The 26,433-nt window shown below is 38.9% G+C and overlaps 1 protein-coding gene across 2 annotated transcripts in view; it reads left to right on the forward strand.

The window, feature by feature from the left end:
- The window catches only part of acsbg2 (acyl-CoA synthetase bubblegum family member 2), a 26,468-nt gene extending 4,445 nt beyond the window's left edge, over positions 1-22,023 (forward strand). The window contains exons 1-15 of one of the 2 annotated variants that reach the window (XM_023394580.2): positions 72-228; positions 4,944-5,073; positions 6,419-6,543; positions 8,897-9,168; positions 10,805-10,893; positions 12,466-12,586; positions 13,166-13,246; positions 13,337-13,486; positions 14,742-14,918; positions 15,726-15,907; positions 16,842-17,084; positions 17,203-17,420; positions 17,550-17,689; positions 18,869-19,115; positions 20,188-22,023. In XM_023394580.2, the coding sequence (XP_023250348.1) occupies positions 222-228; positions 4,944-5,073; positions 6,419-6,543; positions 8,897-9,168; positions 10,805-10,893; positions 12,466-12,586; positions 13,166-13,246; positions 13,337-13,486; positions 14,742-14,918; positions 15,726-15,907; positions 16,842-17,084; positions 17,203-17,420; positions 17,550-17,689; positions 18,869-19,115; positions 20,188-20,306 (2,301 nt within the window). In that variant the 5' untranslated portion in view covers positions 72-221 and the 3' untranslated portion in view covers positions 20,307-22,023. Of the gene's footprint in view, positions 1-71; positions 229-4,943; positions 5,074-6,418; positions 6,544-8,896; positions 9,169-10,804; positions 10,894-12,465; positions 12,587-13,165; positions 13,247-13,336; positions 13,487-14,741; positions 14,919-15,725; positions 15,908-16,841; positions 17,085-17,202; positions 17,421-17,549; positions 17,690-18,868; positions 19,116-20,187 lie in introns of those variants that run through there. The other variant, XM_023394581.2, reaches the window with a different exon arrangement.
- The last annotated feature ends 4,410 nt before the right edge of the window (positions 22,024-26,433 follow it).

The raw sequence follows: 26,433 nt of genomic DNA on the forward strand, positions 1-26,433 counted from the left end.
GGGGGGGGGGTCTGGAGGAAATCTGGGTGGGGTTTTTAGGGGGAGGGACCAACCGAGCCGGCTGCTGTTTGAAAATGAATGATATGCTGCTCAAGTTGTAGGTGCAGTGGGCGGTTGCTGTATTTATGTTTAGCGGCAAACTGAAGCTACGACATTTAGAAAAAGGGCAGAGGAAAAGTGGAAGATTAAAAACAACACAAGAAAAGATTTAGATTCCAGCAATGCAATGTGAGTATTTCAGCTCAGTTTATGTTTTTGTTTCATATAGCTGAGGTGTAGCCCTTTTATCTTTCAGCTTACACTTAGACAGATCAGGTTTGGTAACGATCCCTGAGAAAACGGCTTCTAAGCATGTCTCATGTATGACACTATCATTTGATGTAAATTAAGATCAGTTATTTCCTCTGGTTTTATGCCGTAGTCTGATTTCCATGTTGGCTTAACCAGTTCCTGTCATGAACTTACCATTGTGAAAAGATCATTCTTCAGCTTGGTTAAAATTCGTACAGCTATGGTTTAATACATTTATCGATTTCAGGAGATTTATGGCTCAGTCATCTCTTAATAACATGTGGAGAGCTGGTTTCTTGGGTGTAACCCAACCAGCATGTCTGTGTGAATTTGCCAGATGACAGATAACGTTGAAGAGATCCCTTTAAAGCCTTGGTCTTTTTTTTTCCTGTATTGTAGATCTGTATTGGCTCGTAAATGTTTAGAATTGGAACAAAGATATTACATGTGGCTTGGTAAGTGTACAGTGAGGATGCTGAGGATTACGCCCAGTCGTAAACTGCTCAACTGGGTGATGTTCAGAGGCACCAGATGGCTGGGGATGCAGATCATGCAGAGGATTGATTGACAGAAATTCAGTTTATCTCTGGTGTGTTTTCAGTATCAATATTAGGTTCAGACAGTCAAGTGGAGCTGGCTGTTGCCTTGGACAAAAAGAGACAGCATGAGAAAAGTGAGACAAAACCGAAAGGAGGGGTGGGGTTTTGTCTGTTCAGTTTGACAAGGGATTAACCCAGCAGAAGTTTACAGGCATGGTGGTATTGTGTTGGGGAGAGTCCCTTGTTTGGTTTGGGGCAGACACGTTTTTGGTTAAGCATGGGGTTGTAGTGATCGTTTTCTGGTTTCTTTGTGTCGAAGACTCTTTCTGTATCAATCAGTGATAAAACATAAAGGTTTAAGTGTTGTGTTTCCAACTGTTGCAGTATTTTCCCTTTCTGAAGGGAACAGCTGTTGCTATGCCAAACTCTCCTCCACATTCATAATCCTCTCCTGATTGCATTAATGCAATAATGATGTCAGTTAGCGCTGTGCTAAATCCATCAGATCAATCATTTTTGGCATTAGTTGTGTTGCTACATGACAAGGAAATGCAATGAAAGCGGAAAAATTACTTCCTTGTCTTTTTGGACTAAGAGGTATATCAAAACGTTCTTTAAAGTAGAGCTGTGGAGCTGAAATTAATAATTAGTCGATCAACAGAAAAATAATCGGCAGCTATTCTGATAACCAATGAACTGTTTCTGGCATTTTTCTAACAAGAATAGTGGAAAAAATGCCAAATATTCTCCGGTTAAAGCTTTCAAATAACAGGCTTTGCTGCTTTTCTTTGTCACATATCATTGTAAGCTGAATATCTATGCCTTTCGGACAAAATAAGACATTTGAAGATGTCACCTTTCATTCTAGGAAGTTGAGATAGGCACTTATTCACACTTTTTTTGACATTTCATAGACTGAACCATAAATCGATAATGAAAACAATCTTTGGTTCTAGCTACAGAGCTGTTACAATCAGTCAATGTAATTAACATAAGATTAATCTGTACCTATTCTAATAATCAGTTCATCATTTGAGGCATTTTTCTGGAGAAAATGGCCATCATTTGCCTGCATTTCAAGACGCCACCTTGGAGCCTGGGAAATTTCCAGTATTTTTTTTACATTTTATAAACAACAATAAATTGTTTTCCAAGATAAATAATCAGTAGGTTAATTGATAATGAAAACAGTTGTCCTACTTCCAAAAGACTTTGCTTTTGCTGAAGGTTGCTGAGTTCAGCTGAAGGGGAAATCCACAAACATAGCCCATGGGTGATACAAGTAAACCCCAGCATTGGAAAAAAAATTAATTAAAATGAAAACTGAAACTGATATAGTACCACAACAAGCCGGAGATGTTATTTTTAGGCAGTGGATTAATGATTCAGTAAGACTTGCTGACCAGTGATTGATGTTGCAAGGTATTTGTCACTGCCTGACAAGAAGTAGGGGGTTGCCACACCAGAGCTAAATCAGCAGCATGCATCTCAATCTATTTGTGATCTAAATGAGACGGGGTTCATGTGATGATAGCTCAGAACAAAATGGACATAGTGTTTGAAAGGAAGAAGGGGAAATAAAAAGGGGGCAAGTAAGAAATAGCCTTGGGGATTTTTATATAGTCTGATGTTGAAGGCTGTATATGTCCAGACTTGGAGGGAACGAGTGACTGAACCTTTTCTCCAGATCAGACTCACACCCCTCACCCTTCCCATCCCGGGACCAAAACAATGACACAGCCTAAAGAAGTGGAGGAGGGGGAATTTTTTATGTCTACCCCATCAAACCCCACGTCATCCCAGAACTGCCTGCCTTTACCCTTACCTCGTCTTCCATTTTAATTAAACCACATCCACCAGCACCTGTCTTCCTGAGGAAACTGCAACTGCATTAGAAAGAAGAAGCAAAATACAATAGCAGCTTTTACATGTGAGCATCGGTAAGATCACCCTGTGACATCTGTGTCTTCGGCTGAGAGATCTTTCACGCCTCTGTAGTAATACTTAACGAGCTGAAGTCTCCTTGGGGTCAGCTGGTTGCTTGACACATGACCGAAGTAGAATTGATTGTCTTTTACAACAGTGATGACGGTTTGCGGTGCTTTGAGATGATGGCAGCTGATTCCTAAGAGTCCAGAATTTCAGGAGTGTTTGCAGTTTCCTCCAACCATTTTAAATACACATGGAATAAAGTATTTAACCTGTTTTATACTATGTTAGTATATATTGGACGGTTTGGTCGGCAAATATGTGTCAAACTCTAAAGCGTGATGGAAAATATTTTCACTCCTGCTCTCTGACCTCTCTGGAGTCTGTCTTTCCATTTGCCCAATTGTCCCTGACCGGCGAGTCATGATTGGCTGCTGCCACAATAGACAGACGTAGACGCTGGTATGTGTTTTCAGCCCCCTTAAAAAAACAGGCCGGACCTGTCATTTACCACAGAGAAGGGTGCAGGCAACAACAGAGTGAGAGGGGGAGGGAGTGTCATGGAGGTGTGTGTTTGACGGTGGTCGAGTGGTGATGGTTTATTGTTTGAGGCTTTGATGTGGTTCCTGTGATAAGGTAATGGGAAATGGAGATGGATTCTCTCTCCCAACTCTTTTGAAATGGTGCTGATCACCTTTTTACATAGCAACTGCAATGCAGGATGATTGAAAGCGGAGAATAAATCAAGCTACCTTTGTCCGTCCTCCACTGTCCACATGGGCTTGTATGTCTTTTATGTTCTCATATCACTACATCTGGTTTCATCATCAGATGTTGCTTTATGCTTTTGAGGGTGCAGTAATAGAACAATTTTTTAGAAAGGTGTTTTGTTTATCAAGCATTAACATGAAAGACAGTCCAGTATTCATAAAAATACTGTTATCTGTAGACGCTCCCACTTTGTCAGCTAGGCTCCATATGCTCCCCACACTGTTGCCATACAACCAAATTTTGTCAACGGAGTCGTCATTGTATAGGCACAGACAATGTTTATTCAACAGCTCATAAAGTAAGCTGTAAAGGTTGATAATAAGCAAGGCGTAACTAAACATAGTGGTCCTATCGAGTGATTTCCTGTCAACGTGTCAGGTGTTTGTGCACATTACATTTCTTCCTTTTCTGTGTTTATTCAGCAGAGTGCAGTCACCATATGTCGTCAATATTTATAGTCACTTATGTCTTAATGAAAAATCAAAATAACTGATGGTACACTCAAACCTGCGCACGAGCCAGTAACAGGGTGTAAACAGAACCCTAAACTACAGATGCTAAAAAAAGTACTGTGACCGGAGGCCAACAACACTCAGGTGTGAGTCTTGTGAGTACTTCAAGCCGCTGGTGGTCACATGCTGGTGTTACTTGCCGACTTGCAATTAGACCAGTGGAGCAAGACTTGTTTTCTTTTTTAAGTCATGAGGTATCGTCTCCAACCGGGCTAAAAGTATACGTCTAATATTTATGCGGGTACAGCTACCTTTCAACATAACATCCTTATCTGACCAAGACGGTTCATATTTCGACTCCACCTGATTTCAGCAGGTGTTACTGGCCAAGCATCAGATATTATTACGTGGGTGTATTGAAGGAAATTGCACGTTGCAGATGGCAGCCAAATACTCCACACAAGTGTTCAAATTCTTGGTCAAGTCATCAGTTACGTCAACATCTACCCCTCAAATTATTAACAATATTTTCAGCAGAAAAATCCAAGGCTTCAGTAATTTATCAGTCAATAGGCTGCAAATCAAATATAGACACAAGATCCTCTGAATATAGTGATAGAATAAATATAATCAATCTGTTTTTCTCAGATGATTTGGACACATAGTACAACACTGGTAAGCTCTGAAAAGACTTCTCAATTATTTGTGTAGCTGATTGACAGAAAACTAATCTGCAACAATTTTGTTGAAAGACAGTTAGTCATCAGTGAAACAGTTCAACGAGAGGACAGACAAGATTTGAACATTACAAAAATGTCAAAGTCCTTGTTCAGTCCGTGGGCAGACACGGACAATGAACTGGATACGGTGCAGTTCTCTTAGTCACCCTCCTTAACTGTTTCCTTGTTGTGGACGTTCTTGTCAAATATAGCTAACAAGTCCTGTCACTTCTCTTTTTCAGTGACCGTGTGTGATCCCACCGCTGAAGCTGTGGTGATGGAGCCTCCCAGAGCGGGCGGTGTCCTGGAGTCATCCTGTGGTGCAGGAGACAGCGCAGCCTCTCTTGATGACGTCGCTGTGGATGCAGCCAAGTATGTCCACACAGAGACACTAAACCACCTTGACAGCACTGTCTCCGGGGTTTGGTCCCCGGCCAGAGAGTTGAGATGAATCTGAGGAGTGACAAAGAAGAGCAGTCACATTTTCCTGCGCCATAAAATTTGATATGTTTTTGTTTTTTCCTGGTAAAATACTTGAGGCGTTACCTCATCAGGCCTCCCTCCTAAAAATCATTAAAATTAAACTATGTAAGAAGACAAAAACGCACCCTTTACCTTCTCAGATTGTACCTTTGATCAGGGAGCTGAAGTTGACCTTGGTTTGGCTTTAAAGGGATCACAACCCCAAAAGGTTGAGAACCACTGGTTTTAGCTTGATAACAAATTGGTAGTGCTTTTTGTATTGGACCCCATAGTGTTATTGCCTTTTGCTAGGATTTTTTGATAAATGAATAGGATTCTATAATGCATGGCCTTTTCTATCATGTGTTTTCGAACAAGAAGCAAAAACAATCAAACAAACAAAAGATTAAACCCTTCACTCCTCTTTCCGTCTTCAGTTAAATAGTGTATATTAAAAAAAAAAAGTTTTGTCAGCGAAATCAACATCTGCAACATATTTAAAACAGAGAAAAATACAGAAATAGCAGAACTCACATCTCACTCCTCATTAGATGAAGTTAATGTTAAATCTTATCAAGCGTACCTGTACATTTACATTCAAACATACCTAATTCATCAGGAGATTCCCAGTGTCACAGTATCTCAAATAAAGATACTCAAAATGTATGTTATTTTTTCTCAGTTTAGAGCAGTAAATAGTTTTACTTGTAATATACATGTCTATAAATTTAGACTTTCATTCTCAAAATAAGATCCAGTGGGTAGAAGGGTATTAAAAACACACTAGGTTCTAAAGGAAAATTTATTAAGATTTTTACTAAGATTTGAATACAGGTGGGCTGATAGGGGAATTACAGGATGCAGATACCAAATATACCACCCAGGTTTGAGCTTCAGTGCTCACTAATATTTAACATAATGTTAGTGATTGTGCAGTCTCATTCTGTATAGGATTGTATTTCTGTCAGTGTAATCGTAGTGTTGTTATCACTTCAGCTTAAACCTTGAAGCTTTAATTTGATGTAATGAAATAAACTTTACTGTGAAACTATTATGAGTGTTTACAAGGTCTACAGTTGAGATGTGAGCATAATATGTGCTGTCTGGATAGTGATGATGATGGTGAGTTCAACAGTGTGTTTAGAGCCACAGTTTTCCCTTAAGACTCAGTGCAGGGACAGGTGTTTTGTCTTTGGTTATTTCCAAGAACGTGGCAGTGCAGTGACATGTTTTTTTTTCCTTTCTGTTTCTTAAGTGAGTCTTCAGAGGAAGAGTCCACAGGGGAAAGAGAAGAGGAGATTGGTGCCCATAATGAAGTCAGCACCAGCAACACCAAGACTACAAAGGTCCCTGCTGAACAGACCTCAAACACACAAACAGGTGAGGGCTGAAGGAAGAGCCACCGGGTTGAGTGTGTTTGCTCTTTCTTCGTCCCACCCTAAACTATAACATTTGTGAGGGTGGTGCAGCCGGATTAAAAGCAAATTCCGATAAGAAATATACAGACAATGAGGTTCTTATTCATATTATGTTTCATACAGTCACTGTGTTGGCTCTAGTCGCTGAAGTCAGCATTAGCGATTGTGTTTTTCCTGAGGAAGTAGGCCAAACAGAAGTAAAAGAACACATTCTTTGGCAGAACAAACCTGACTTTCCTTTTCCTGCCTTCAAACTCCACTTTGACATTCCTTCCTGCCTTAGTCACTGAGGGAGACGTCCTGGTACGTGTAACACCTCTTCCATAATATTTGTTAACGCTTTGAAAAGCTTATCTTGGGCTGTGACGTAGGGCTGACTACTTATAGAACTGCTTACAGAAACTTTAGTAATTGTCCTGAAGAATCGGGTCAGTGGAGCAGTAACTCTGTTAAATAGGTTTATTTTCATAGGAATATACAATGAAATGATCATCTTATTTTTTACGTTTAATTATTCAGTATAGAATATAATTAAATTGAAATACCAGTGTGTGTGTCTGCTGCTGGCTGAGTTTTCCATGATCACCCAGTGGTGCTCTGTACTGATAAGCAGCTGCTTGTGTTTGGTCATAAATCCGCCATCATTTAGTTCCTCTGCCTACAATATGACCCCATCGTATATTCAAAACATCCTGCTGGCCGTTGGGTCAATGACACATCCTTCATTGTGGTTTGTGAAAAAGTAGTTTTCTTTGGAAAGGAAATGTGTTGTTTATAACAACTTTTAGTTTTGTAGCTCTGGCATTAGAAAACTAGAACAAAAGGCAGATGATCATCAGACAGGCTGCAACAAAACAACTAGAAGTCAGAGCATTGAAAATGAAACCGTGAGTGGAAACGGCTTTGGATTGTAATTTTATGGTTTTAGTTTTCTCTTCCAGATAAGTTTGGCTAACAGGAAGGTTTTATTTACAACTTGTATGATCATCTGACTGCTCATGTTTCTGAGATCTCAGCACGTGTACTTTGTTATCATAACCAATAAAACCAAAAGCCAGAACTAGGAAAATAAAACCCACATTATAATAAACACTGGTTTTTCTTAAACAACAATTTAAGATTATTATTTATTCTTAATGTACCACATTTATCATAACAACTGAATTGAAAATTGATACTTTTTTTTAGAACCTGGTAATGTAAAACACTTTACAGGTGTGAGATGGCACAGTGCATTTTGTGTTTCATATGAAAGAAGTTTGTTTTAGAGCGAGACTGATGAATCGTCCAGTAAAGTGTTAGCTCTTTGCAGATATATCGGTATCAGCACGTCAGCAGATAAATGAAATGAAGTGAAATGAAACTACAGAAATGCCAAGAAATGTTTTAAAACAGTGTCACCTTTCTGTACTTTGTCCACCAGAAAATAGTGACAAGTTCATTTTTCAACTGTCAAACGTCACATGACATGACACTTCTTATTCATAATTGTGAAAAAATGTTTTAATGGAACCTCATTAAAATGTTAATTTATGTTTTGGGTTGTGTGAACAAAATTAATATTGGCTGATAAATCAGTGTCAGAATTCAAATATCAAATATTGCCATCAGCCTCAAATCAGTTAAGTAGCTTATAAACTTAGTATACTGATGAGATCATGTTTAAAAAGAAAACTACATCCAGCCAACCTGAAGTAAAGGCTTACCATTGTTCATTTTGACATCACTGTGCATCCTGTGTGACTGAGTCTGACACTCTTGCCAAGGGCTCAGATTAGGCTCGCTCATCTGCTCATTGGTCCATGCTCGTTTTGTAGCTTTCAAATAGTGCTGGAGGGTGAATCACATTCCCTCTAATGCAACAAATGCAGGCTGTTTCTTGAAATTCACGTGGAGATGAGGAGATTACAGCAGATGTTTTCTTGGAAAGGAGATCAGTGCAAAAATCAGTATGTAGCAAAGTCTCGCTGCCACTGTAACTACTGTAAACCACATAAATACTTTCTATCGTGCGTCTCTGGTAGTCCAGTCACTCTTATTCTTACAACACACTTCAACAGTCTCTGACGGGCCACTCTGTGTGTGTGTGTGTGTGTGTGTGTGTGTGTGTGTGTGTGTCATACTACTGCAAAGGGAGAGTGTGATTACACAACAAGCAGAAGCTGATCAATCCATTCACCTGCCACTGCTCTCATGAGCCATCGCCACACCTCTCCCTCCTGCAGCTGCATGTGGACCATGCCCACCCCCACACAGCCCCTGAAGCTTTTTGACAAGCCTTTGTTCTTCTCTCTGAATGTTTTCTCGGCCTCTAGTGAATGCCCAGCGCCCAAACTCCCTGTCCGTGCCAGCAGCAGCAGCGCCCGGCCTGTGCACGTCACAGGGCGATGCGGAGGTGAAACTGAGGATGGGGGACTCTGGCCTGGCTGCTGAGACACCCCTGACTGTCAACCAGATGTTCACCTCAGCTGTGGAGCGCTTTGGGAACTACACAGCTCTGGGCTGGAAGGAGGGTGAGCAGCAGAAGACCCTGAACTACAGAGACTACTACCAGACCTGCCGCACCGCCGCCAAGAGCTTCCTCAAGGTAGTTTTTGTAACTATTAAGTGATTTAGTGTAAATGACAGGATTAGAGGCTTTTCTTTACAGCTGAACTTTTTCAATTCATCCTGGTTTTATTAGAGCAACCATTGGGAGGATTCTGGCAGTGCAAACCCAAAAGCTTCTTACTATTAAGCATTACTGATATTCATGTCCATGATGTGGCAGTTTCCAGCTTTCTCAGTGATAAACAGTTGGTCAGGGAAGTTGATTGAAAGAAAAATTTCAATAATCAGTCAATATTTAAAAAGAAATGCTCAATGCTCCGAGTGAGGATTTGATTCTTTTTCTGTTTTATAGAATCACTATTTTCTGACATTTTATAGACCAAATAACTAAACTAATTCATGAAAATAATCAATAGTTTCAGCCTTTTAATGAAATCCTAATATCTTATGTAACAGATATATTTAATTTTGTGTGAAATATGTGCTTACACCCAGAACAGTTCAACATTTGCAAGTTCCAGCATGGATACATTTTCCTATTGGCGTTGCTCAATTATAAAAACTTCCTCACTGTCATCTAATATCAAAATATATGAAACTCCTCAATTACACAACACTTTAAAATAGTGTAGAGTTCAGAGTACACTCTTTACTCTTTTGTTTATATCCAACCTCACGACAGATCTCCCTCAGTATCTAAAGGTCTAGAATTTCTGTTTGGTTTTAAACAATCGACTTCTCATGTCATTGTTTTAAAGTCTTGCATTTGATTTTATTCCAAGTCAGTCCAGACAAAACACAGTACGGCACGAAGGAGTCGGGCTGAAATGTCAGCCAGACAGTGAGGCAGGCCTCAGCTGTTCATACAGGACAGAGCATGTTATTGTTTATTGTGAAACTCAGCACAGTTAGTCAGCATGGAGACCCGGCCAGTGTCATGTACACACACGTACACGTGTCTCTCTGTACAGTACACACACAAACTAATCTGAACATGAGTTTTCACACTCGCAAACATCAACAGAGCACTGGGTCAACAATGGGTTGAGCTTCAGATGTCAAGCCTTATAAATTCCAACTACTGCTTTTAAAGACTTCATGAGTTATTTAAAAAGCTCTGTGCAGTTTTTAACTTGGTATCAGTTTGCATTATAACCGTCTCATGTGCATTTGCTTGTGTATCTGTCTCCATAGTAACAGCTGCTGTAGCAACCAAGAGCTGTGATCACTGTAAATCAGCAGATCTGCTCTCCAAATGTTTCAGGAATAAAGACATATTTAGATTTCGATTGATGTCAGTGCATGTAAGAAAAACACCTCTCAAAGAGTTTCATAAAGGATGCAACTCGCAGTTTTATCTTAAATCATTGTTGCAAAGACTTCAAAGCAACATCAATATTTACACCATGTTTCTCTGAGCAGTTTTTTTTTTTAAATGAAAGCCAGAGAATGACGGTGACTTAGGAGACATAAACCTGGTTGAGCAGCTTTGTTTCCTGGCAAAAATGTCCCCAAAAATATTTTGAAATTTAATAAACACACCTAAGAAAACTGACAGCTGAGAGGAAATGAGAGAATAAATTGAATTGTACTTGCTAAATTATGAACTAGAACTGGTATTTTTACAGTCTGCTATTTTGTTAGACTGAAAAAGGGTGTTTGTCTTTTTACAGCTTGGTCTGCAGCACTACCACGGCGTCGGCATCCTGGGCTTCAACTCAGCTGAGTGGTTCATTGCGGATATTGGAGCGATTTTGGCAGGGTGAGTTTCATTTTGAGTTTATGTGATTGTCAGTGACAAGCCCAATGTTCCTTCACTCAGGGCTTCATTGCCAGCGTTGTGTATGTGCATGTTTGAGTGATGCAATCTAAGACTAGAAATATGAGACAACCTTGGGTGTCATTGAGTTCAGCGTGTAGCCTCTTCACTTGATTGATTACAGCACTATGCTAAACAGGAAGGTGAAAGACAGAAGTGGGGAAAACTAAGCAACTAGGTACATTTAGGAATCAGTGTCTGGTTGAGGCTCCTTGTCACATGTCAGGTGTCTATGAGTTAGTAGCAGTTCCTTCAAAGAGTGATTTCCCTCAGATAGTTTCTTTTAAGTAACTGCTTTAGGAGGACAAAAAAGAAGTAATAGTAATTTCCTCTCCTATTCATCTCATCAACTCATCTCAAATCATCTCTCAAATGTATCTTATGACCCATCAGTGGGGTTTGATTTCTAGATTAGGAACCAATTTAGGGGTCAAGATAATTAAATACTTAAAACTAAAACTGCTGATTATACATTGATGCATCAGTATTAACAATCAAATACTGTGTTATTTAAGAAGCTTTATTTAATTACAGGACTTTTACTTATGCCATGGAGTATTTATACATTGTTCTGTTGGCATTTTTCGTTAGGTTATGGTTTTGAGTCATTCTTCCACCCCTCATGGAACTGTCACATAACCATAATCACGAGCCTTGCTGCTTTGGTGATTGCATAAATATTCAGTGTGGAAGGCTTAAGCAGAAATGAAACCTTTAGTGGTTCTTCATCCAGTGAACTGAAAGGGACCAAGAAATTGACTCGATCTGAGAAACCAAAACCCTGCATTAAATGGAAAAGCATCATCCATTGATTGGTCAAGGGGCAGATTTGTTGCAGCTCAGCTGCTTACACCACAAAACATCTGTTATGTGGCATTGGGTCCTTCGTGCCATGTGTTCAGTTTGAGCCGTGATTATAAAGACTTTTTGTCTACAGCAGTTCTTGGACAGCTGACTACAAGAATGCATTGAGGGAAATGACTTTTGTTACACTGAAGATCAGTAAATGTCATTCCCCTGGTGTGCCAACACATTAAACTTCTCTCTTGGAGCATGAACACACATTGATACTGTATGTGGATTCCGTACTCCCACGCCTTATGTCTCTGCTCAGTGTTGACGCTTGAGTAAGAATGTAGTGAAACTACTGTCAGCTTGTCAAACTGGTCCTGATCACACACTGTGTTGGATGAACTCAGTAGTGGACTCAACATTTGCTGCAGATCATGTTACTGAAAAGCAGAAGCACTCAGCTCAATCAAGTCTTGCTCCTCTTACTTCCCATTAGAGATGGATGTGAGGTCGGGTAGTTTCTATTGTCCCATCGTCACTAGAAACGAGGCAGTTGCTAGTGGACATACTAAAGCTTATCCACCAAGAATCTTGTATATTGTCATGTTCCTAAACTCTCTCTGTCTGCATCTAAGATCCTGCAGAGTAACATAAGAGGAGAGCTTCATGTTTTGGTAAATGTGAAAGAGAAACTGCTAACTCTGACTCTGGTGTCTGTTGCAGTGGGTTTGCTGTGGGCATCTACACCACCAATTCTCCGGAGGCATGTCAGTATGTAGCAGAAAACTGCAAGGCCAATATCATTGTAGTGGAGAACCACAAACAGCTGCAGAAAATCCTTCAGGTGAGATCAGCATTAGTTACCATATACACTGCAATGAAATACTGTTGTCAACTATGAATTGATGATATTCACATAAATATAAATAATGTTTTCTGTTGAGATGTGATCAGGATCAGATATTAAAAATGTTTTCATGAGTGAAAAGAAAAGTTATATCACTTGTAGCTGCAGGTGTACATACCACATTTACATAGGAAATCTGTCTTATGTAGGCGAGACAGATGCTGTGTCTGAATTCTGTACTAATTGTTTACAGTATATACTACATACTTATATTACAATGCTTTCTCCATCTGACATTAATCGAGCTGCAACTTTGGATTGCCACTACCAACTAAAATTAAAGAGGCAAAATGTATTTTCCAAAATTATAGAAGTAATTTTTGTTTTCTGAGTTGTTCCTGATTCGCTACAATCCACAATTATTTTAAATTTTTCCCTCCCATCAGCAGCTCCTCCATGCGCTGCATTATTTTTTATCATAATATAAATATTTATAACCAGTTGTGTAGAACTGACACAAGTCGTCTCATTGACTTTTCCATGACAGTATGTAGATTGTATTGTATTTGTTCACAGGTTGAAGACAAGCTTCCTCACTTGAAAGCCATTATCCAGTACAAAGATGCACTAAAAGAGAAGAGACCAAATCTGTACACAGTAAGTATACTCTAATTATGACAAGACCAAATTTGAAAAAGACTTTAGTTCAAGAAGCACCATTTAAGTGATTTTCTTTGTTTACCACAGTGGGCAGAGTTTATGGAGCTTGGACGTGATGAGCCTGACGCTCCCCTCGATGCCATCATCTCCAGGCAGAAGCCCAACCAATGCTGCACGCTCATCTACACCTCAGGAACCACAGGCCAGCCCAAAGGAGTCATGCTGAGCCATGACAATGTAAGTTACATGGGCCCAGCGTGTGTTTCTACCTCTGAGGACACAGAAGTGTCCCATGTGTGGTGACTCACACTGACAGAAGAAGCATCCTGGTGTTTTGTAATGGGAGAAAAGTGCAGACAGATATACAGCTGACAGATATGCAGGGATCAACATATTATACTGCTTGTTAGGCAGGTCTTCATGTAGGTATGGATCATATATATAACTCTATAACCCCACAAAGATGTCATAAAGTAACTAATTAGAGCTACTCAAGCATTTTACTTTACATTTTACTTTGTATTTAATGTGAGCATTTCCTTTTTATCCTACTTTATACACTGACTCCATTTCAGAGGGAAATATTGTACTTACTCCACTACATCTGACATCTTTAGTTACTTTTCAAATGAACATTTTACATAAAAACCACACAATATATTTATGAAATAAAATGCCTTATTAAAGATTTTGCTTGAGACCTCTTACCACAAAACGTGTCTAGCTGGGGTCCTGGGGTCTCTTGTGTTTCAAATGTCTGTGAGCTGTTTGTTTCCTCTTTAAACTTCTCTCACAATTTGATTAAGAAAACTGTTCAAGGCACAGAGAGGTCCAAAGAAACAGAACAAAAATGTGTTTTGGAAGTTAGTTTTTTCTTCTTTGCTCTCCTATTAATCATCTCATGACCCCTCAGATTTATCCTTTAACCATTTTATGGAGCCCAGCCCTCAGGTCGGGAAACACATGACTAAAATACCCATCTGTATATTAAGTAGTTAACCCAGCTTCACCTCACATTTTACAACAATGATCTGCTGCTTATGTAATGTAGCATCAATATTAATCAAATCATATATGATAGTACATCAGTCACAAGGGATGTTTTTCTATGTACTGAGCGACTCTAAGTACATTTTGTTGATAATACTTGCGCTTTGACTTCAGTAGGTTTGTAAATAGAGTACTTTTACTTATGAGGTATTTCTGCAGTAATGTGTCGATACTTTTATTTAAGTAAAGGATCTGAATACTTCTTCCACCACTGCTTGTTAACGGTGCCCAACTATCGGACTGTATCAGTATAAACCTATTTTGCTGCACATATTTTATTCCTGTCAAAGTCCAGTAAGAGAGGTTTAAAACCCTGAGGTCAGGTACTGTACTTTCACCTTTGTTTCTGTGTCTTGTAAAAATGTGTCTCCACGTGACCGCCCCTTCATATAACGATTAAGATTCATCGTATTGACAGTATTCCTGTCTTCTTCCCCTTCAGCTAACATGGACCGCGCTCTCCACCAGCCGTCATGTGCGCCTGACAGACGCCAACCAGGCTCAGGAGGTGGTGGTCAGCTACCTGCCGCTCAGCCACATCGCAGCTCAGATGGTGGACATCTGGGTCACCATGAGGGTCGGGGGGGCGACGTACTTCGCTCAGCCAGATGCCCTCAAGGTAAAACGAAACATTTGTGTTTATATGTGGTGAACAGTACACAAACACGTGGACACACAAAACATACACTGAGTTGTCAGTTTATTGGGTTCACCCGTGCAGTCTAATACAACTGTTCCATAAAGTGACTTTTACGATGCCTATAATGTTAAATTACATAAAATAAAATTACATTATAAATACATTACAACTTCACAAAAACAAGATTACAAACAATAGTGAAATATATATAAAAATAAAATATACATGAATACACAACGGAGATAAAAAACTGAGAATGTACAATTGTCCCAACTGTAAAAGCCAGATTAAATTTCATTTCTTTTTAAAAATGCCAGGAGGTTAATAAAAAGAGAGGGAATAAGTTCAGTGGTTCGTCATCAAACACTCATCTATGATCTTCACATTTCATAGGAATTACAAGTTTTTATCTCTGGTGTAAAAACATGTCTGGTATGCTGAGCTGCTGCCTCTCAGGAACATTTATTTCTTAGGGCTTCTTTCTTTTAATCGTCATTGTCACCCCTACACGTTCAGCAAGTTTGTAGTGATTAGATGCAGATTACAGAAGTATTCTAGTAAAGGTTAAAGACAGATCCTGAGGGGGGGGCACATATGAGAACCTTCCACAAACAGCGAAGGCTTCTTTGTTTGTTTTCAAACATATTTTCGTGCAGTCTTTACCTCATGGTGTGGTAGAAGATTTCAAATTTTCTGCTCATTTTCCCTCCACGTGACCTGCAAACTGCCACATTTAATAACAATAAACATTTCTGGTAAATAATAATAGTTCCTTTTTTTTATCAGGGCTCTCTGGTAAACACCTTGAAGGAGGTGCGTCCCACAGCCTTCATGGGCGTCCCTCGTGTCTGGGAAAAGATGCAGGAGAAGATGAAATCTGCTGGAGCAAAGTCTTCCACTGTGCGCAGGAAAGTGGCTGCTTGGGCCAAAGATGTCGGTTTGCAGACTAATCTCACCAAGATGAACCAGTATGTGCATGTGTATGAAATTAAAGCTTCATTTAGACAGGGTTGAATCATTTCTCAAAGGGTGGGGAGTTCCTGTTTCCATGCTTTTGCTCTCTTATTACTGAAATATTGTTATTTTCCAATGCTTTATTCTATGGTTCTGTATTTTCCAGATAACTTTATATAAACCTTCCTCATCATTTCCAAAACATTAGCCAGTATTTAGCTGTAAGTCACACGGATATTTCCGAGAAAGGCCCACGCAGTTTGGTTTTAATTATAAAGGAAATGGAGAAAGTGAAAGTTTCAAAACACAGTTACGTTATTTAAGGTCGGTAAAAATGTTTGTAAGGAGTTTTGTTTTATTTGTCGATCATCACATTAATGTGAAATACAAAACTAAGGTTCAGCTGAGAACTACAGGTAAGGGTGTAAATTAATATTTATCGATTAACAAGCAGATCTAATAAGTACGGCAGCTCAAAGTCATGAAGAATTTTTTTTCTAAGAAATTCTCATGGATACTGACCTCTGTTTATGAACAATTTTTCTCTTACCTACAACATAATTGACTATTTTTATTCTTAAAAACTTGAATACAACAGGCAGGTACTTAATAACTGTAGCAACACTTACTCCATTTCACCTATACTAGTGATATATATATATATATATATATATATATATATATATGTGTGTGTGTGTGTATATACCTATACCTATAGTACCAAATTGCAGCTATTTCTTGGAAATATCCTGATTATTTTTTTTTAAGTTTCCAGGAATTTAGCTAGAAAATACAGGACCCATAAAGCGTTATCTCTGGCTCTTTAGTATTGCCACCATGTCATGTTTGGGTATATAGATATACTGATAGACTTGAAATGGGCATATGATATAGTGCGTCTCATTGATCTCAAACACTAACCCTGGTTGTCGTTTTGTCTCTCTTCAGAAACAGAGAAGCTGGCCGCACACCGTTCAGCTATCACATAGCCAAAAAGCTTGTGTTCAAAAAGGTGCGTAAGGCCCTGGGCTTGGACCGCTGCAACAAGTGCTACACAGGCGCCGCACCCATCACCAAAGACACCCTGGAGTTCTTCCTCAGCCTGGATATTCCTCTGTACGAGCTGTACGGCATGAGTGAGAGCACTGGACCTCACACCATCTCCCTCCCTGATGCCTTCAAGCTCACCAGGTACATTTTCCCTTTTCAAATCAGTTTCATAAGATGCTGAATTTCCTTGTATTGACAAAAAAGAGCCAGTTTAAGACACGTGAGACTGATGAATCAGAGGAATGTTTTTGTTCTGCAGCTGTGGTAAAGAGATCCCAGGGTGTAAGACGAAGCTGCACAACCCAGACGAGGAGGGAAACGGAGAGATCTGCTTCTGGGGTCGCCACGTATTCATGGGTTACCTCAACATGCCTGAGAAGACAGAGGAGGCTCTGGATGCAGAGGGCTGGCTTCACTCAGGTGACCTGGGCAAACACGACCAGAACGGATTCCTCTTCATCACCGGAAGAATTAAAGGTACTTTACTTTACTGTTCAGTGATATAGATCTCTTCACAGCCTTATATCCTTTTACAGGACGCTGAATCTTTTAAAGCCTTAGAAACAGATTTCTGTTACCTAACCTTCTGTGTCTGTTTGATTTTAGAGCTGATCATCACAGCAGGAGGAGAGAACATCCCTCCTGTCCCCATCGAGGATGCAGTGAAAGAGGCCGTGCCGCTGATTAGCAACGCCATGCTGATTGGAGACAAGAGGAAGTTTCTGTCTATGCTGCTCACCATTAAGGTAAAGACAAGGAACTGAGACCTTGATGAGGCCTTTAATTGCAGATTAAGCGGAGGGAAGCAGGGCAGTGGTGGATATATAAGTATTCACATCCTTTACTAGAATAAAAGTAGCCAGAGTACACTTATGATACTCAATTACAATTTAAAGTCTTGCAAATGTTACAAATAAGGGGCGCCTTGGTGGCTCACCTGGTAGAGCGCGTACCACATGAGATCAGTCCTAACTGCAGCTGCCATGGGTTTGAGTACAACCCGTGGCCCTTTGCTGCATGTCATTCCCTCTGTCTCTCCCTGACTTCCCTGTCTCTCTCTCACTGCACTAAAATGAAAGCAAAAATGCCCAAAAAAAAAAAAAAAAAATGTTACTGAACTAAAAGGACATAAAAGATGAAATTATTATCATTAAAATGTAGCTCAGCACAATAGCTCAATACAGAAAAACAGCTGCTGTTAAGTGTTGCACATTGATGCATCAGGAAGTATAATCTAGTGTAGCATTTTAACTTTGCAGTTTATTATTATGGATTAATTTGTTGATTATTTTCTTTCTTAATCTTTTAATTGTTTGGCCTGTAAAAAGACAAAGCAGTGAAAAGTTGTCTGAGTAAAAGTCAAAACCTCAAATTACAAATTACAGTGAGTTGACTAATTTTATACTCTTGTTATACACACTGTTGGTGTGTGTGTGAAATTTAAGTTTAAAGTATCTATAGGTGTCATGATCATAGTGGAGTAAATGTGCTTCGTTACGTTGCACCACTCTAGAAAAGGAAGATAGAGAAGAGATTGAAGGGTATCAGATGGAGACTGAAGAGGTAACTCATTAACAATACTGTATCTGAGACATGGATTTCAAAACATGATATCTCTGAGTCTTGTAAACATCTGACCCTCACAGATTTTTATCTTAAATTATGTGTCTTCATGACCGATAACATAGCAGAAGGAGATTTGCATCAGCGGTGAAAAGCAAAGCTCTGGATTCTTAGACAACTGTGTTCAGACACTGCCATCTAGTGGACTTTGAGTGCAACAGCACGAAGAGTGATCTTAACGTTCAAAAAAAGAGCAAATTTGTATTGTATTAATACTAGAAACTGCACGAACAAGAAAATGATAATGGTAATCAAAACATGATTCAATAAATTAAAAACCTTTTTAACATTTTTGTCTCCAGTGCCAGGTGAACGCTGACACAGGCGATCCAGAGGACGAGCTGGCACCAGAGGCAGTGGAGTTCTGCAAGAGGCTGAGCAGCAACGCCACGCGTGTTTCTGAGATCACAGGCGGCCGAGACCGTGCGATCCACACCGCCATCCAGGAGGGGATTAACAGAGTCAATGAGAAGGCAACCTCCAACGCTCAACGCATCCAGAAGTGGATTGTTCTGGATCGGGACTTCTCTGTTGGTGGAGGAGAGCTAGGTGTGTGCGACGGGAGCATTGATATATTTTTGTCCTACTCAATGATCAAATATCATGATTAGACTTCTGTCACAACAACAAGGTTTGAAACCACTAATCTAATTAATCCTTTTATCTATTTTTTTTGTTACTATTTTCTGCTACATTATCAAGCCAAGTTCGTCAATTAAAAACTGAGTAACAGCACAGTACACAGAGGAAATTTTGTCCCAGATTGTTTGATTGCAAACAAAACGGATGTCAGTTTCATTTCTGTGGTTTGTTTGTACCCTGATAAATCCTATCAGATGAATCTTAAAATACATAATGATACATCTGTTGATTCATGACCAATGATATTTTGTAAAATCACTCTAACACATGTCTCAGGTGTGTGCTCACCTGTCTCAGGATTTCAGCCATGTAGCATCTATTCTTGACCACATTGAATTTCCTCTGGAGCTCTGTTACGTGTCAAAGAATTTTGATAAAAAGCTTGTTTTCTCAAGTTTGTGGATCATTTTTACTTTCATTTTTCACTTGAGTCCAAAATTTTACTTTTAGCAGTTTGAAAAAATAAATACAGGCTCAAACCTGCAAGTTAAACCTGAGTTACAACGACCTCCTGAGTGGCATTTATGGGATTTTTACAGGGGGCAGTTGCTGTGTTCAGACTTTGACCACGTTCATGTTTTTTTGTTTTATTTTATTAGAAAAGTTCCCATGTTAACGACTTGCAAGCGTTCAGGTCAGATGATTGTATATCAAATTGTATTTAATTACATTAAATAATGGACGTTAACTGAGGTGACTTAGATATTGACATGAACGCAATTTACAAGTCGGAAACTCATAATTACAAAACCTTTGATATGACATGAACGCAGCTCAAAAGCAGCTTCTGAGGGCAAACTAATTATGTTTAAAGACCATGTGATCTTTGATCGAGACAGCACAGGTTTTAGCTCTAAACTGCAGCCAAAGTAAAGTTGGAGCAACAGCCACAATATGTTACATCACTGAGTTTGTTCAAGTGTTAAACAAATACAAAAAGCAAGAGTTTAACAGTATGAATTATTATCTCGTTCCACAGGCCCTACCATGAAGCTGAAGCGTCCAGTGGTGGTGAAGATGTACAAGGAGCAGATTGAGAACTTTTACAAGGAGCTGGCGACTCCGACGACTCCCGACAACCCACTGCCTCCCAAATAGAGCTGCTCCTCCACCTGCAGGGAGATCCAGACTGTCTGTTCACATGCAGACACACTCCACCTCATTCATGCAGCGTCTCCCTGTCGCCATTTTATTTCCTCTCGTATATAAATGTTTTGATTGCCTTAAGTTTCAGTTGTTCTGTCTTGGTTTACATTTGTAGAGAATTGAGAAGAAGCCATTCTAAAATAGCTTTATGATTTAAGATTCAATAAGCTGAATTCAACTATTTATTTGTATTGCTGGGATGAGCAGCAATATCCGATAGATGAAGTGGATGTAAGAAGAGTTTATTGTGCTGTAATAATTGATAAAAAAAAACAAAACAAAAAAAACCAAACAAACAAACAAGTTTATAGGATGTTTTGAAGGAGTAATGCGTTTTTGAACATGTTTTTCTTTATTTATTTTCAGTTTGCCAAAGTTTACATGGGCCAAAAGAGCTTCAAATGAAGAAACATTTCTAGAAAAAACTTCATATGAAATTCAGCAACCATATCAAATGTTTACTGGCTTTTTACATGTACTTTGTGTTTCTCATCTTTATCAGCCTGGATTTAAAGAAAATAAGCAGTTCAGAAAGTCAGAGGTTTTCTGCAAAGGTAGATGAATTGAATATATATCTCATAACTAAGCATCCAAATTCAGTTTTTCATGCTGTAAAAACATGTCATTTAAGCCATATATTTAGCTTTTTGTAATTTGTAAAGTCAAGCTGTTTTGTGTGCTGACTCATTACAGCCTACACACCTGCCTGGTCCTGGTGAAATGTTTTCTAAATGGTCCGTCTGTGTGTAGACCCGCTGTGATTTTGTGGATTGTATTGTAAATATCTTTTGCCGACATCATCTGCATCCTCACGCTTGTCTTTATTTAATTTTATTTTTCAGGTTAGAAATCTCAATTGTTTTGCACTCAGACGCTGATAACATGTAACAGGAATGGAAAGTGTACATAAATTAGATGGTGGAAAAAGGCAAATATATCAGCTGTATGAAACTGCCCTTATTGGTCTGTTGCCATTCCTTGTGGATCAGATGTATAAATGTTCAAATGCTCAAGGTTTTAACGACAGCATGTCTTTGGCCTCACTGAAGACATTTCAGACAGATTGAAGGAAGGCCAAAAGGGGTAACTGTACTCCAAAGAGCTGATTAATGTATATTATGTAACTGTATATAAAGCATATCATAGGTATTTGTAGTTCTGATGATTTAAAATGATGGCGAGTTTGGTTGTTATGGTTCCCTCAAAGCAATTAAAGTTCAGGGTAAACAAAACAGAGCAATGTTCATGTGTGTGTATAAAGTTAAATAAGGAAATGACGGTGATTCAGAGTGTCTGGGTGAATGAGTTTCTTGCAACAATCATAAATGAGAAGTTGGAACAGTTTCACAGCCTGTAACATGAAGGTTTGGTTTCTAAAAAGTACTGAAGGACTTACATTATTGTACTTTCTAATTATACTGTGTTGTTGGAATATTGTTACTCTGTGGAAACCCATCCTCAAACAGGTCAGAGAGCTCACAAGACCCCAGACAGAAGACTGGATTTACTTGACCCTAAGGAGCTGTTATTGTTTAAAATATCAGGGTGTAAAGATGGAAATATGCATGACACTGCAGGAGAGATGCAAAGCAGTCCTGTTTCCGTATACAGCCTACAGAAGTGTGAATGTTTGTGTGATCAGTAAAGGAATAAACAGTGATTATGCTCATGCGTTTCTTCCTTTTTAAAGTGTCTGGCAGCCTTTTTAATGAGAAGAGGTTAAATGTACATATGCACGCACCCTGTCACAGAGCTGTATGAACATATACTCTATACATAGAAACCAAAATAGAAACCTCCACAATGGTGGAAGTACTATAGTAAAAGAAGTGTGGCACAGGGAAGACAAAGTATTATATAAATGTAAATTACTTAGTGTGCTTTACATTGTGTTATTTTTCCACCATAGAGATGGGTAATACATAGAAAGAAAAAAAAATTAAATGATGACTTGAATTGAGAAAAAAAACCCAAAAAACTTAATCAACATATTGAGTCAACTGTAACATCTGAATACCACATGATGAAAATGAGTTAGCAAGCAAGCAAAGAAGTTGAACCAGTTAGCTAAAAGTAATGCGTGGACAGTTCAAATAAATAGCCAAAAGTAAAGGATAATTTGTTTAACTAAAAGCTATGAAGAAATAGTATTTTATACAGATATATAGACAGATAAAGAGATACAGTTGTGCCTTCAAAGAACATACATGGAGAAACAGAAATTATTAGGAAAGATTAGTTGAGGTTTTAGTTAAACCTCTGAAACAGTGACCTCTACAGGAGTTACGATGACTTTACAGGAAACAGCAGCTGGTTCGGACTAAACTTTAGGTGCAGTTTAAACCAAAGGTTCTGTGGATGCAGCAATGGAGGTTAAGTGGTCATGTGACTTAAAAAAACAAAACAAGAGCAACCTTTGGTTATTATTCCAATACAGCGCTGCCACAAAACTAGAGCCCAAAAACAAACCAAGGAACTGAGTCAACACGGAAACAACTCCAGTAGTAGTAGTGTCATTATTACAGTTATTATAGTTAGTACTGTCATACTCTGTCAAACCACTTACCTTCCATGATGACTGCTGAGTGTCTTTGGGTTTTCCACCACCAGCTACACTTACTTAAAGACCCACAGATCTTCTCCACAACCACATTTTATCACTGTCTTTCCTGTGTGAAAGGGAGCCTTCATTAATGTTATTAGCAGCACCTGTGCTTCTCCTGCTGTTAATTAGTGCTTTATTAAATACAGGTGTGGTCAGCGCATTAAGGCCGATAGTAATGCAAATAAAAAGTATGTTTTCTGCTGCAGCTGCTTTTCCAGCCAAAAAATAATCTCAATTAATTTATGCATATTTTACTATGGGTTGAGATTTATGGGTGACACAAGTGGTCAAGATTAAACCTTAATGATAAAATATGTTTAGAAATTTAAGATATGCTAACATGAGGGATAACAAAGAGTGGCTTATACAGATAAATCTTCTGTCATTGATCATTAAGGCTGCAATATAAAATCATTTCATTACCAATAAATCTGGTGATCACTTTCTCGGTTACTAGATTATTTTGCCTATAAAATGTCATAAAATTGATAAAAAACATTTTTCCCAGAAGCCGTAATGTGACATCTTCAAATCACTTTGTTTTGTCTAAACCCCAAAGATATTCATTCAGTGTTCATAGAAGAGTCATAAAATCTGCAAATTTTGACATTTAATAGGCTGAAGTGAATTTGGGGGAAAAAAGACTTATCTTTCTAAATTCTTTTACATTGTGGCCTTTGTAATAATTCTTCCACCACTGCTGAAATTGAAGCAGCTAAATGGAATTCAACCATCATTATTTCTATTCTTTACACCTTTTCCTACTTTCCCTCCCTTGACATGTCAAAACGTCTGCCGTGAAAAAGGCCTCTATGGTTTCTCAGTGCAGAGCTGAATCACAGAGCACGATTTATTGATCAGCCTTTACCAATAAATGTCCCTCCCTGTAGTGACATTTCCTCGATAGATGGTCAATGCATCATGAGCATTATTGCCCGGCCCGCTGCTTGTCCTTTTAACCCCGCAGACTGCACTGACCATCACATGAACTTTACATGAACCCTCCACACACAGCCATGACCGGGTCACACAACGGTCAATGATCGGACACACCGGGACAACAGTACTTAATGACTTTATTAATAATATGATTTCAAAATAAAAAATAACATTAAAATAACATGTTTTGTCCTTGTTAACAACTTGCATCATATGGCCACATGGTGGCATTGTAATGCCAAGTTTTTATTTTTAAAAATACCAAATTGTTCTTCTGCCATCCAGTTCATTTGTTCTGCCCGACGTTTGTAGCTTTGACCACATATATGGACACATTTCAGACTCCACCCCCCCCCCAACACCTTTTATGCCTCAGTTTAAACAAAAAAGAAAAAAAAAATCAAAACCTTTATAAATACAGGCAACCCTGTCCCCTTGTCACAGACACATTATGACGACCACTGACACAGGAAACACCCCGTCTGCACATGCCCCCTCCCTCCCCCCTCCACATATTTGCAACAAACCATTTGCTCTATATTTTTGCTTTTTCCTTGTCCTCTTAAGATCCACACAGTAGATATTCTACCCTTGCTGTATTATACACTTATTATATATAATATAGTTGCAGCTGAAATGCTCCACTCCCACAGATCTGCTCATAGAGTTGTGAAGTGGAAGGAGTGTTTTTCTCCATTCTGTGTTCCCATTATCAATTTTTACTTTCATCACCATCCTCAGTGTTACGTAACAGAAACACAGGACTCTCCTGAATAATCTAACCACCATACAGGTTTATTTAATGACTACCTTTTCAGTTATTTCGACTTGGTTTCAAAGAAATCTTGTTTTATCTCTTTATATTTTAGGCATAGTGGACGGCTCTAAAATACTACAATACCCACAAGCCTCAGCCCCCACTGCCATGGAGAAGAAACGAGTTGGGTGTGCGAGTCAGAACAGCAGTGAATTCAAAATGATTCCTTGTCACAGTTGTTGATAAAAACGAGGCAACATAGTTACTGAATTCATCTAAAAGTGACAAAAAATTTAAAAGTGAACAGATTTAATCTGCAGAATTTTGCCGAATTGCCTCTTGGGAGTTGTAGTTAACCAGATATCTTCTTATGCATGCCTGTGATAACAGCAGGTCAGAGAGGACTGAACACTGAAGGTTTTACACAACAAAGATTACAACTAGACAGATGAGAAAATCACCTAAGAAGAGAGTTTTATGGAAAGATAACGTGGACAAAACCATGTTACAATGATGTAACTACAAGCGCTGCTGTGCTTGTAGTTTATTTTAATGAGAGCAGTTTTTCCTGTGCTCAAAAAATAATTGTTTAATTGTTGTTGTTAAAATGACAAAAGTTTCAGTTTCTTATGGCTAGTGCAAGAGAATATGGAAAGTAATATCCAGGAACACAGAAAGATTGATGAAAAAAAAATGCTAAATGAAAGATTGCACTGAGTTACAGAAGCTAATGGAAGAGGCTAGCCTGGACGGGACTTCAGATCCAAGCTGTAACAGTGCTCACATTGTCACATAACGATGTCTATAGGAAAAATTAATGGCTTAAAACAGCTCCACAACTTCGCAACTCTATTGTTTCCTATTGGTGTGTTTCTTCAGGCTCACTCTATCATAACACAATAAAATTATGTGAAGATGACAGTTTTTGTTTGGGTACAGACTTCTATTAATGAGTAGAAAAATAAAACAAAACAAATCATAACTGAACATGACAAAGAAAATAAAACTTTTAGCTCAACAGTTTTCAGTTCCCTGAACCGAAGTGTGGACTCCTCATGTCCTCGTTCTGGTCCAGTTATTTGTACTGGAAGCAGAGGGTGATAAAGTTTAGCTCATCCACCAAACATTTTCCAACACCTGCTTCTTGGTGTTCAGCTGTCATCAGAATCATGATACACAAAAACATACAAGGAACATCCCCATAACATTTTACGCCTAAAATAGATTCAACGGGCATGTTTGTTTGTGAATAATAGTGACCAAACATGCTGAAATAAAGACAATTAAATAAGAAACAAACAAAGTTTTGCAAAGAAAAAAAAAAAAATCAATTCATATTGTATTGCATGTAAATATTGTATAAAATCCTTAAAAATACAGTTCAGGTAACTACTTAAGTACTGAAGTCATCACAGCCAAAAGTGCAGAGGTCCATAAATAAAACATTGACTGTGGATAGACAGTGGGTCTTCTCTCGAGTCCTCACGCAACTCCCCCTCTCCACCACCAAAAGGGACTGAATGAGTGCCTGGTCAAAGGTCAAAGTTCATGAACTAGGACTTAAAAGTTCCCACATCGATGCACAGAGAAGGGGACAGGAAGGAAAGTTGTGTTTTTTTTTTTTAATTCTCTCCTATCGCTGACAAACACACTCGCAGATTCACAAACGTCGCTCACACAGTTGCAAAGTTCATTCTCAGTAATCACGGCCTGAAGTTCTGTTGCCAGAGGCACACCTAGAGAAAATGAAGGGGAAGAGGTGAGGGCAGGAGGAGGGG

The sequence above is a fragment of the Seriola lalandi genome, unplaced genomic scaffold (genome assembly GCF_002814215.2).
Source record: "Seriola lalandi dorsalis isolate HSWRI2012SDOR001 ecotype SW California unplaced genomic scaffold, Sedor1 jcf7180002054949, whole genome shotgun sequence".
Classification (NCBI taxonomy): domain Eukaryota; kingdom Metazoa; phylum Chordata; class Actinopteri; order Carangiformes; family Carangidae; genus Seriola; species Seriola lalandi.